Source organism: Hypanus sabinus, chromosome 2 (assembly GCF_030144855.1).
Source record: "Hypanus sabinus isolate sHypSab1 chromosome 2, sHypSab1.hap1, whole genome shotgun sequence".
In the NCBI taxonomy this organism is placed as follows: Eukaryota; Metazoa; Chordata; class Chondrichthyes; order Myliobatiformes; family Dasyatidae; genus Hypanus; species Hypanus sabinus.
This window is the reverse complement of record NC_082707.1, coordinates 42,663,077-42,675,649: the sequence shown is the minus strand read 5'-3', so window position 1 is coordinate 42,675,649 and position 12,573 is coordinate 42,663,077. Positions and strand designations below refer to the sequence as shown.

The 12,573-nt window shown below is 44.8% G+C and overlaps 1 protein-coding gene across 1 annotated transcript; it reads left to right on the top strand.

The window, feature by feature from the left end:
• Positions 1-1,897: 1,897 nt before the first annotated feature.
• LOC132404627 (uncharacterized protein K02A2.6-like) lies at positions 1,898-2,794 on the top strand (the record flags this gene model as incomplete). Its single annotated transcript, XM_059988929.1, has 1 exon — positions 1,898-2,794. A coding segment is annotated over one exon (897 nt), but the record flags the coding sequence as incomplete, so codon positions are not given.
• Positions 2,795-12,573: the final 9,779 nt, after the last annotated feature.

Below are 12,573 nucleotides of genomic sequence, written 5' to 3'. Positions count from 1 at the left end.
CGCCAAGGTCTGTAAGTCTCAACCTCGAGCGGGGTGCAGCGCTGCGGGTGAAACGTGGGGGCCGCCATCTTGCATGCCCGGATGTGGGCGGCCATCTTTGTCGACGTCAGCACGCCCTGCCCCCGACCCTCCGATGCTTACAGGGTACCCCGGATGTGAGCGGCCATCTTTGTCGGCGTCAGCACGCCCCACCCCCGACCCTCCAATGCTTACCGGGCACCCCGACGGCGATTCAACTCTGGCCACTGTAACTCTCGACCAAAGCGCCCCACACCAGCTTGCAAGGTCCATGATGGACATCCAGGTGGAGGGGCACTGGACTAGATGCCTGTTTGACACGGGCAGCACTGGGAGTTTTATTCACCCGGACACAGTGCAACGCTGCGGACTCGCAACGCGGCCGGTCAGTCGGAGGTTCCATTTGGCCTCTGGGTCGCAGTCCACAGACATCCGGGCGGGTTGTGTAGCGACATTGGTGGTGCAAGGCACAGAATATCGGGACTTTGAGCTGCTGGTCATGCCTAATCTGTGCGCACCTGTGCTATTGGGGCTGGACTTCCAGAGCCATCTCGAAAGTGTGACTCTGGTATATGACGGGCCCCTCCCACCACTCACTGTCCGGAATCCTCAGTTTTGTTGGACTTCTTCACATACCCCGCTACTGACCACACACACACACGCACACACACATCCCATCCAGAACCAGGCCGACAGCTGCGCTACCGACACTTGCAGCCTCTCCACTCTCAAGGTCCCTCCCCCACCGCTGTTCGCCAACCTGACCCCCGACTGTAAACCTGTGGCAACCAAAAGCAGGAGGTACAGCGCGGGGGACAGGGCCTTCATTCAATCAGAGGTGCAGCGGCTGCTCAGGGAGGGGATCATTGAGCCAAGCTCAAGCCCTTGGAGGGCCCAGGTAGTTGTTGTTCGGACTGGGCAGAAAGATAGGATGGTGGTGGACTATAGTCAAACCATCAATAGGTTTACGCAGCTTGACGCATACCCCCTACCCCGCATCGCGGATATGGTCAACCAGATTGCTCAGTATAAGGTGTACTCGACAATAGATCTGAAATCCACTTATCACCAGCTTCCCATCTGCCCAGAGGACTGCCCCTACACCGCCTTCGAGGCGGGCGGCAGGCTCTATCACTTCCTGCGCGTCCCTTTCGGTGTCACGAATGGTGTCTCTGTCTTCCAGAGGGAAATGGACCGGATGGTGGACCAGTACCAACTGCAGGCCACATTTCCCTATCTGGATAACATCACCATCTGTGGTCACGACAGGCCAGATCACGACGCCAACCTCCAACGATTTCTCCAAGTGGCCACAGCTCTGAACCTTACGTATAACAGGGACAAGTGTGTGTTTGGTACCACCCGCCTTGCTAAACTTGGGTATGTCGTGGAAAACCGGGTTATTGGCCCTAATCCCGAACGTATGCGCCCCCTGTTAGAACTCCGTCTTCCCACCACTCTCAAGGCCCTCAGACGGTGCCTGGGTTTTTTTTCCTATTACGCCCAATGGGTCCCCCATTACGCAGACAAGGCTCGCCCCCTGGTCAAGTCTACCTCGTTTCCCCTCTCTGCTGAGGCCTGCGCGGCCTTCAACTGCATTAAAGCGGACATTGCCAAAGCTACGATGCATGCAGTGGATGAGACCGCTCCCTTCCAAGTGGAGTGTGATGCCTCTGATTTCGCTCTGGCTGCTACCCTTAATCAGGAAGGCAGACCAGTAGCATTCTTTTCTCGCACCCTCCAAGGCTCCGAAATTTGGCACTCCACGGTGGAGAAAGAAGCCCAGGCCATAGTGGAGGCTGTTAGGCACTGGAGGCACTATCTTGCTGGCAAAAGGTTCACCGTGCTGACCGACCAGCGCTCGGTTGCGTTCCTGTTCAGCAACCAACAGCGGGGCAAGATCAAAAATGATAAGATTTTGCGGTGGAGGATAGAACTCTCCACCTACAACTATGATATCCTGTACCGGCCTGGCAGACTCAATGAGCCCCCTGATGCCCTATCCCGGGGAACATGTGCTAGCACACAGCTCGACCAGCTGTACGCCCTTCATGCACAACTTTGCCATCCGGGGGTCACCCGATTTTACCATTTTGTGAAAGCCCGGAATCTGCCATACTCCCTGGAGGACATCAGGACGATGACCAGGGACTGCCAAATTTGCGCCGAGTGCAAACCGCGCTTCTACCGTCCAGACACGGCACAACTTGTCAAGGCCACCCGCCCTTTTGAACGCCTGAGTGTTGACTTTAAGGGCCCCCTTCCCTCCACTGACCGCAATGTCTATTTTCTCAGTGTTATCGACGAGTACTCACGGTTCCCCTTTGCCATCCCCTGCCCCGACACCACTGCCACGTCCGTCATAAAAGCCCTGCGCCAGCTCTTCACTCTGTTCGGGTATCCCTGCTATATCCACAGTGATAGAGGGTCCTCCTTTATGAGTGAGGAGCTGCGCCAGTACTTGCTAGCTAGGGGCATTGCTACCAGTCGGACCACGAGTTATAATCCCCGGGGTAATGGCCAGGTGGAGCGGGAGAATGCCACAGTGTGGAAGGCCACACTTTTAGCCCTTAAGTCAAAAGGGTTGCCGGTCTCTCGATGGCAGGAGGTCCTCCCTGAGGCACTGCACTCTATCCGCTCTCTGTTATGTACGTCCACCAATGCCACCCCTCACGAACGCCTATTCTCTTTTCCCAGGAAGTCTGTCACTGGGACCACCCTACCAATTTGGCTGACGTCCCCGGGGCCTGTGCTGCTCCGGAAACATGTGAGGAGCAATAAATACTCCCCCGCTGGTGGAGAGGGTTCACCTTCTACATGCGAACCCCCAGTATGCTTACGTGGTCTTACCTGATGGGCGGGAGAACACGGTCTCCATCTGCGACCTGGCACCCGCAGGTGCAGCAGACCACTACCCTGAAGGCTCTCCGGTAACTATGAACCCTGCACCAGAGTTGACACCGTGCTCACCAGGCCCTACACAGACTCCTCACGACACTTGTATACCGGGCGTTTTGTACGCATTTATACCAGGCGCCTCGCACATGCATGAGGGATCACCGGCGCCTAGTGGGCAAGAACACGCGCAACCCCCGTCCCCTGTGCAATCACCGATGTTGCCGGCATCTATGCGGTCACAGCCGGTGCTACGTAGATCGCAGCGACAGATTCGACCACCTGATAGACTTGACTTGTAAGAACCTTCGCCACATGAGGACTTTTTCAAACGAAGGGGGGGTGAATGTGGTGAACTATGTGCCTGTCTGGACACGCCCCCTGCTGACTGCTCCTGTGGCTCCTCCCACAGGCCCATGTATAAAGGAGATCTGCGACCTGACGCTCGGCCTCAGTCTCCAAGACATTGTATGATAGACACTCACTCCTGGTTCCTTCTTCCAGTCAATAAAAGCCGATATCTCGCCTTACGTCTCAGTGTGAGTTATTGATGGTGCATCAGATAGGAGAAGACCGGAGGGGGTGGGATGAAGCTAAGAGCTGGAAAGGTCATTGGCGAAAGTGATACAGAGCTGGAGAAGGGAAAGGATCATGGGACGGGAGGCCTCAGGAGAAAGAAAGGGGGAGGGGAGAGCACCAGAGGGAGTTGGAGAACAGGCAGAGTGATGGGCAGAAAGAGAGAGAGAAAAAACAAACAACTAAATATGTCAGGGATGGGGTAAGAAGGGGAGGAGGGGCATTAACAGAAGTTAGAGAAGTCAATGTTCATACCATCGGGTTGGAGGCTACCCAGCCGGTATTAAGGTGTTGTTCCTCCAACCTGAGTCTGGATTCATTTTGACAATAGAGGAGGCCATGGATAGACATATCAGAATGGGAATGGGATGTGGAATTAAAATGTGTGGTCACTGGGAGATCCTGCTTTCTCTGGCGGACAGAGCATAGGTGTTCAGCGAAACGGTCTCTCAGTCTGCGTCGGGTCTCACTAATATATAAAAGGCCACACCAGGAGCACTGGATGCAATATACCACACCAGCCAACTCACAGGTGAAGTGTCGCCTCACCTGGAAGGACTGTCTGGGGCCCTGAATGGTGGTGAGGGGGGAAGTGTGAGGGCAGGTGTAGCTGTTGTTCCGCTTACAAGGATAAGTGCCAGGAGGGAGATCAGTGGGAAGGGATGGGGAGAACGAGTGGACAAGGGAGTTGCATAAGGAGCAATCCCTGCGGAAAGCAGAAAGGGGAGGAGGGAAAGATGTGCTTGGTAGTGGGATCCCACTGGAGGTGTCTATCCATGGCCTCCTCTACTGTCAAGATGAAGCCATACTCAGGCTGGAGGAACAACACCTTATATACCGGCTGGGTAGCCTCCAACCTGATGGCATGAACACTGACTTCTCTTACTTCCATTAATGCCCCTCCTCCCCTTCTTACCCCATCCCTGACAATATTTAGTTGTTTGTTTTTTCTCTCTCTCTCTCTGCCCATCACTCTGCCTGTTCTCCATCTCCCTCTGGTGCTCCCCCCTCCCCCTTTCTTTCTCCTGAGGCCTCCCGTCCCATGATCCTTTCCCTTCTCCAGCTCTGTATCACTTTCGCCAATCACCTTTTCAGCTCTCAGCTTCATCCCACCCCCTCCGGTCTTCTCCTATCATTTCACATTTCCCCCTCTCCGTCCTACTTTCAAATCTCTTACTATCTTTCCTTTCAGTTAGTCCTGACGAAGGGTCTCGGCCCAAAACGTCAACAGTGCTTCTCCCTATAGATGCTGCCTGGCCTGCTGTGTTCCACCAGCATTTTGTGTGTGTTGTATATTTCAGGACCTACCTTGTTAAATAAAAAAGCTTTCCTATGCTCTTTTTTAAACATTTTCTTGTAGTACAGGTACATTGTCATGATTCCACTGTGTCGGTTTTATGTTTTATGTATGAGTGGAAAAGTTCATGCCCCAATATATACTCCAAGACTTTCAAAGTTATCAGGTTGAGACTGAGCCGTTATATTGTCTTCCTCATCCAATGCCATTCCTGTCAAAAATGGTGCACATGAAGGTTCCAACTGTTTCAATGCCCATTTAATTTAATGGATGCATTTCTGACTGACGAAAACAATGCCTTTCTTAATACATACTCCTCATTATTTGAATACTGTACGAGGGGTGATTGATAAGTTCATGGCCTAAGGTTGAAGGCGATGAGTTATTAACTTTTCTGCATAATCAAAGAGCTGAACTGCATGTGTATGTATTGAGAGCTGTATGACTGATCTCCTTCTACATTAGGCCACGAACTTATCAATCACCCCAGCTGAGAACCACTTCTGGAGGTCCAGGATCTGTATGCTCCACGACCACTGGACTAAGTGTGTAAATGTAGGAGGGGACTATGTTGAAAAATAAATGTGCTAGGTTTTCTAAAATTGACTCTTTCTACCTTGGGCCACAAACTTATCAATTACCCCTTGCATTTTTATTTCTATGGACCAGAACTTTCTCCACTGTCAGCACTATAAATTTTTAATATCTGTTTTTCCATATGATGTAGAATGTCAACATTTCTTCCCTTAAACTGGAGAATTAAATTAAAGTCAATCTCATTAATGAGTCTGAAGTTATATAATCCAAAACTGGGTAAGGATTTCAAGTTTTCTTTCCTGGAACACATCGTGAACCATTTTAATGGGTTTTTACAATGAGCTAATAGTTTCATGGTTTACTGTTACTGAGACTATTCTTCTTGTAATCTTCCAGATTGTTTGATTTACCTGATTTTATACTTGCCAACTCCTACTGTGAACTTCAAAGCTCATGTTTCTGGATTAAGCGTCCAGAATTCTGACTGCAGATCTGTCTGTTGTTTTTTTCATGTAAACATTCTTAATATTCTTATTGCCAATTTGTAATGCATGTGTGGGTTCTTATTCTAACTGAACACAGTGCAGGGAATTTAATATGTAATTAAGAAAGGGAGAGAACTGTTAAATGAGGTGCATCTTATTCATTCCACTGTCTTAACAACTCAGTGATGAATATCTCATGCACATTTATCATGTATCATACACCAGATGGGAATATAGGTTAGCTTAGTGACTCTGGTTAGGCTGGTTTCGGGGGGGGGGGGGGTCCCACCACAAGGCCTTCAGTTGTTGCACTATGTCTTTCTGCTCACTCTTGCACAACAGATTCTCATAACAGGGAATGTGGAAGAAGAGAACAAAGACATGGATCCTAGGAAGTCTGGCTACTTTGCTTCCTTGGTCCAAAGTTAGAACAAGACATGGATAAGGATACACGCATAGGAAAGTGAGAATTGTGGCTTGGACCAGGATTACATAGCTAGTAATATCTTACATGTTTTCCTTTAATACGGCCAACAATGACATCGTTTTCTTGTCAGCTATTCATGCAACTTGGCTTGAAGACCTGTTGCTCACACTTCTACTATTACCCTGTAATTTGATCAACTGAGACCACACTGCCTCTTGGATAGAGGTCTTACTGAGCCTCATATACCCAGCCTTTTCCATAAACCATTAGTAGTTACTCATCCTCGTTTATTTTGATGGAATCAATGCTTTTTCTCTTGGTGCCAGTACATAAGGCAGAAACTCTCAGGGGTCACACATATAGACCAAGATTATCAAGAACCCTTGGCTAACACCATGCCACTCAATTTTCTAACAAGTGTCACAGTTACATCTCATGGAGAATCCAGATATTCAGTCTACAAAACAAAATATAAATCAGCCACTTAGGATCCCCAGCAGGTGAAGACGCCACAGAAGAAGCAAAAAGCATCTGATCATCAAGCTGTCATGCATTCATTAATTCCCAGCTGAGGGCATGAATCCTGTTCCATGGAGTCAAGCTTTTAAAGGACGTTTTCAGAAAATGAGAGATTGAAAGAATTTATGTAAATTCTTCCAAACCTTTTTTTCTCTGAAAACATCAACATATAGCAATTATCATGGAGCATTCCACGTCAGTCCCGCACAGCACTCAGCTAAAGAGCAGCACTGGGCTCAGATTATCCATCATGTGTATAAGTAACTTAAAGATAGGGGGAAAGGATACTGGCAAATAAAGAAATAGAATAAAATAATAGTCAGATTTTTTGTTGCCACTTTGCTCCTTAGAATGTTGCTTCCCTGCACAAAATATTATGCCTTACAATGGGCCTCTCATACAGTTGGCAGCTTATCAGAAAATTACAGACTCGCAGCCTTCAATTTTCTAGCTTTTGACATAAATGGACAAAACACTACAGCAGCGCACCAGCCATTTTCCAATAAGGTGCTCTGCCTGAAGCCCTGCTAGTTGGGTGGAATCTCTGAAACTGTAGCCTTTTACTTGGGGACAATTCCAAAATACTTGATTGCTCCATGGCACCACAGCCAAACGTCCATCCTGAATGGGGGCCTCATGTATGCAAGCACCGGGCGCCTCTAATCTTTGAAAACCATTAAAGTTGATCTTAACTTGAGAATACTTAGGCGTTCTTAGGAAACTACCCTTGCTCCATGTGAGCTGATTAAAAAGATCACATTTTTGATTAAAGTTGATGGTCCCATTATATAATAATTTTTTTTGAAAAAGAATTTAGTGCTTTCCCGGCATAGATGACGAATAAACCTGTTAACGTCAGATGACCTGACTCCCAGGGAAGACAGTTGGTAGTGATGGCTTCTTCCTCGTTATTAGGTTACACATGACATTCCTTCCGAATGGCAGCAAGGTGATGAAAGTCAATCGGGCCCTCAAAACGGCCAATAGAGAAACCAGGAAACGTAACAACAAGAAGGAACCTTTCGCTACCGCCTGTCTTCCCTACATTTCCACAGTTTCTGAAAGGGTCGCTAGGATCCTGAAGAAAGGCTGGATTAATACCATCCACAAACCTGTTAGGAAGCTCAAATCTCATCTTATGTGGGGCAAAGATGGCCTGGGACTCAGGTCGCCTGGCGTTTACAGGATTCCCTGTAAATGTGGAGCAGCATGTATTGGCCAGATGGTATGCGCTGTGGAAACATGCATCATGGAGCACAGGAGGTCTATCTGTTTGGGTTACCCAGAGAAATCAGTGGTAGCAGAACACTACATTCACAATGGCCATAGGACTGACTTCCACAGCACAAAAGTACTGTGCTACGACAATGGCTTTTGGGACTGCCTGGTAAAAGAACCCATTGAAATAAAACTAGAGGGAAAGAATTTTTACAAAGACTAAGGTCTCACTCTAAGTAAGAGTGGGAATTTGATTGCAAACAAGGTGGGAGAGAGGAAACCTGATTGGATGTGGATGAACCAATCAGGAGGGACGGACTATGGGGTATAAATACTACTGGACTAGACATGCCCAGGCATCATCCCTGATGAAGGTGGCAAAGTTTGTCATGGAAATGATGGTTACAATCGACTCCTGTACCCAGCTGGATGCCTAAGAAGAGTTCAGTAAATTGTTTATCCAGCTAGAATTTAATAGCTATTACTCTAAAAATGAACAATACTCCAAAGTGTCATTTCATGGTAAATATGGAATGCGTAGGCCAAGTCTGCAAGAATTGACTGTTGGAATTCACTTTCATTTCAAATGTGACTTTGTTATATATTTGACAATTAATCCTACATTCATGAAATAAGATGGTTTTGCTATTAGTTTCAGCCCAGTTTGATTGTAAGTGCCGCTGTGAACATTTTCCCACTGTCATTTTGATATCCAAATAGAGTAACACAAATGGGTCAGTGAGTACTGTTTGCCACCTGCTGGGCCCTCCGTGTAACAACAACTTACAAATGAAAATGAGCAGGCATAATCAGAATCAGAATCAGGTTTAAGATCCCTGGCATACTGCACCTTGTGAAATGACAACAGAAAACCTACAAATTACAATAAGAAAATGAATATGGCGAAACATTGAATTAAGTAAGTAATGCAAAAAGAGAGCAAAAAAGAGAAAAAAGATAGTGAGGTAGTGTATATGGGTTCATTGTCCTTCAGAATTCTGATGGCGGAGGGGAAGAAGCTGTTCCTGAAGAGTTGAGTGTGTGTCTTTATGCTCCTGTACCTCCTCCTTGGTGCTAGTAAAGAGAAGAGGGCAGATCCCTTTGTTTTTGAGGTAAAAAATGTTTATTTTCCCATGTACATTCCTCTAAGTGTGTATATTATGCATCTCAGATTTTAGGTACTAAATTGTGAATTCAACAAGAGTTTCCATGACCCAAAGGATCCACTATTGGCAGATTTACAGAACTGATATCACTCATTACCCTTTGGCCATTGATGGATGCAGCTTTATTGAGGCTTCACCAGAATTCAGGCTTTTCCAGTATTTGATACCTTTTCACATATTTAAAAGGAAAAAATAAATGTGGCAACAATGAAATACACATCTTGCTTTTAATTTTACTCAGCATCACAGGAATATATCTTCATATTAGCATTTGACACTTAGTATGCTCTAGCAGTTAAGTACACAGGATGCTTTTCAGAGTCTAAAAACAATAATTTAACATAAACAATAATCAGAAACAACTAATGATGTTTAGCAATTTAAATATGATAGACCTGCTGACATACTAAAGTACCTGTACTAGAATGTATGGAAATGATGTAATCTCATTAGTCTCCAAGCAGTACAAGAATATTTCCTATGTTAAATTAAAGCCTATGTTAAGTTAATTGATTTAATTTGAATACTGTAAAACACTAATGAAGAGATGTGATGGATTGAGTATTTTTGCCTCTGGATTCAGGAACAGATGCTGGAAATCCAAAGCAACATACCAAATGCTGGAGGAATGCAGCAGGTCGAGCAGCATCTAAGGAAATGAATAAACAGTTGACATTTCAGACTGAGGCCCTTCTTCAGGACTGGAAAAGAAGGGGAAAGATGACAGAATAAAAAGATGGGGGGGGAGGGAAAGGAGATAGCTAGAAGGTGATATGTGAGACCAGGTGGGTAGGAAAAGGAAAGGGCCTGTGAAGAAGGAATTTGACAAAAGGTTTATTGTCAAAGTATGCATGCACAATACAACTCTGATATTTGTCTTCTCCAGATAGACCCTGGGTGTTGATGAAAGAAGATACATCAACTCCCCCACGAAAAAGAAAAACAAAACTTGCAGACCCCAAAATCCGTCTCCCTACAGCAAAAATCAACTACATTAACAATCACTGACACAAGAATCCTGACTCCCTCACTTGCAGAAAAGAACAGAACAAACTCCAAACTCCCCCTCTTACACACAAAAGTTAACAGATCACCCAGCCGTCAATTGTCCACCAGAAAGAAAACGGCGAAAAATTGAAGGGAACCAGTAATAAATACAGGCCAATTATCACATAGATCTCAGAAATTGGGGAACGTCTTTTTGTCTGCACATGAGGAGAGCAACTGCATGAACTCAGTCAGTCCTTCTATAAAGACTGACCACTGATCGGGTTCTAACTGCTGACCATCTGTGTTGGGAGCCATCGATGACCCCATTTATATTCGCCTCGATAGGAGAGGAGAGTGGACTGTAGGAGAGGAGGGGAGCCAGGGGGAGGAGGATTTTATCAGAAGGTGAAATCAATCGTCATGCCATCAGGTTGAAGGCTACCTAGATGGAAAATAAAAAGTGTTGCTCCTCCACCCTGAGAGTGGCCTTATGGTGGCACAAGAGGAGGCAGCGGTCCGACATGTCAGAACAGGAATGGGAATGGGAATTAAAATGTTTGGCCACTGGGAAGTTCCAGTTCAAAAAGATTTAAAATATCTCCATTTTGAAACAAAAGTCTTTTCACAGTGATGTAATTGCTTATACAAAAATACCCAACAGAAAATCTCACTAGGAATTAACCTTATTCAGCATGGTCTCCATATATTCGGAAGATGGGACAATATACTGGTTGCTGTGCTACAAATAGGGAGAGGTGCACAGGGATATAATACTTAACTTCAAAGCATTCAATGACAATGGAAGAGTATGTCTGCCAGAGAGAAAAACTAGATATGGGATTTCTGGAAAGGAAACTAAAGGTTTCTCCACAAATAATCAATAGTATGCATTTTGACTTTTTTCTTTCCAGCATAGTATATGATTTTATAGGAAACCTGCACAAAACCTGGCAGTGAAATTTTAATACCAGAACAGAAGAGGATTACGGTTGATGTAAAAGAGTAGACCCTGTTGAAAATCAGGCTCCCGACCCAATGAGTTTTGCAAGTAAGAATTTAAACTGGTGGTTATTGAAAAACAACAGATATTTAGTTTTTAAACTCTAGTTGGTATTTACCAAAATTAAAAAAATGAACATCATTGATTTTGTGTTCAATCTCAGTGAGATAAGGAAAAGCAGTTCACTTACAGCGAATTTTTATTTTGTAGAAGATTTTACTTTCAAACCACTGCTTGTAGGCGAGACTGAACTGGCCAGTATGAGAGTTGCAGTGCAGTTTAAATCTTGATGCAGTAAGGGGAGCTCTGAGCTTTTAAATGAGTTCTGATTGCACTATAATGTTAAGGTTGCCAGGGCTGTATTTAGCCCAGCCTCTGCGGCAGCTAAATACACTGTAAAGATTTCGGGCCATATTTGCTATAGTGGGATATCTAAGATTTACACTTAATTGTAATGATGTTTTGCACCACTGGTTGCAGAAAGTGCAAACTAATAACAGCATATTGAACCAATCTCACCAACTGGGTATTGAGTGAGAAGGGAGAAAAGCTACAGCATTTTCCTTTCAAAACACACTGAAAGATTAAAAGATTAATGTTGCAAAACTGAGAAATAAATGTAAATAAAATTTACAAATTTGATTTTATAAGCATGTCAGTTACATTCAAAGAATAAGGAGAGTAATGAAAAATCAGATTAAGAGCATGAAACAAGGTCAGGAATCAAACTAAATAAGATGCTAATCTAAACTATACATTTTTAGGTTCTTAAAGAATTAAAATTTGTATGTGAGACTCCATTGCTTGTTCAGTACTGTTAAGTATGCCATGCCTTAGAGGAAGTGTGTTCTGCACACTTCCACTGTTAATTTCTGTCAAATTACAAGCAAAAATCTGTAATTAATTTTCAGTAATGAAAAGTGACTGGTAGTAATTAACAGTTATGATGTTGTTGAAAAATTACTTAAACTTAAGGTGACGTTTGCTCATGTCTATTATACAGAATTAGCATCTCACGACTGAAATGTGATAGTGAACTAGACTGGTGCTAGTTTATTAGTCTTGCAGTTATTTAAAAAATTATCCCATTCAGTCCAAATCTGCTTCCTGCTTTCTTCCTAGATCTTTTGATATTTCTAGAATAAATGTGATTAAATCAGGTTCAGAGCTACATATTTCTGTAATCCATATCCTTTTGTAAGAATTTAGTTTATAATGTTGTTCCATATGTTTGTAAAGAAAGCGTGGTGATGTTGGCTGTATTGTTGCTGGTGGTACTAGTACACTGCACAAGAAATGGTTCCTGGGTTTTGACGATGACAGAAACGGCACCGCTGGGAATCAGTGAGTTATGGAATGATTGTGAGGATCTTGGCACCACGTACTCTAGTCACTAAAGTTCTAGATTTGGCAAAGGTTATAGATGTGGTTGACATTACGTTTGC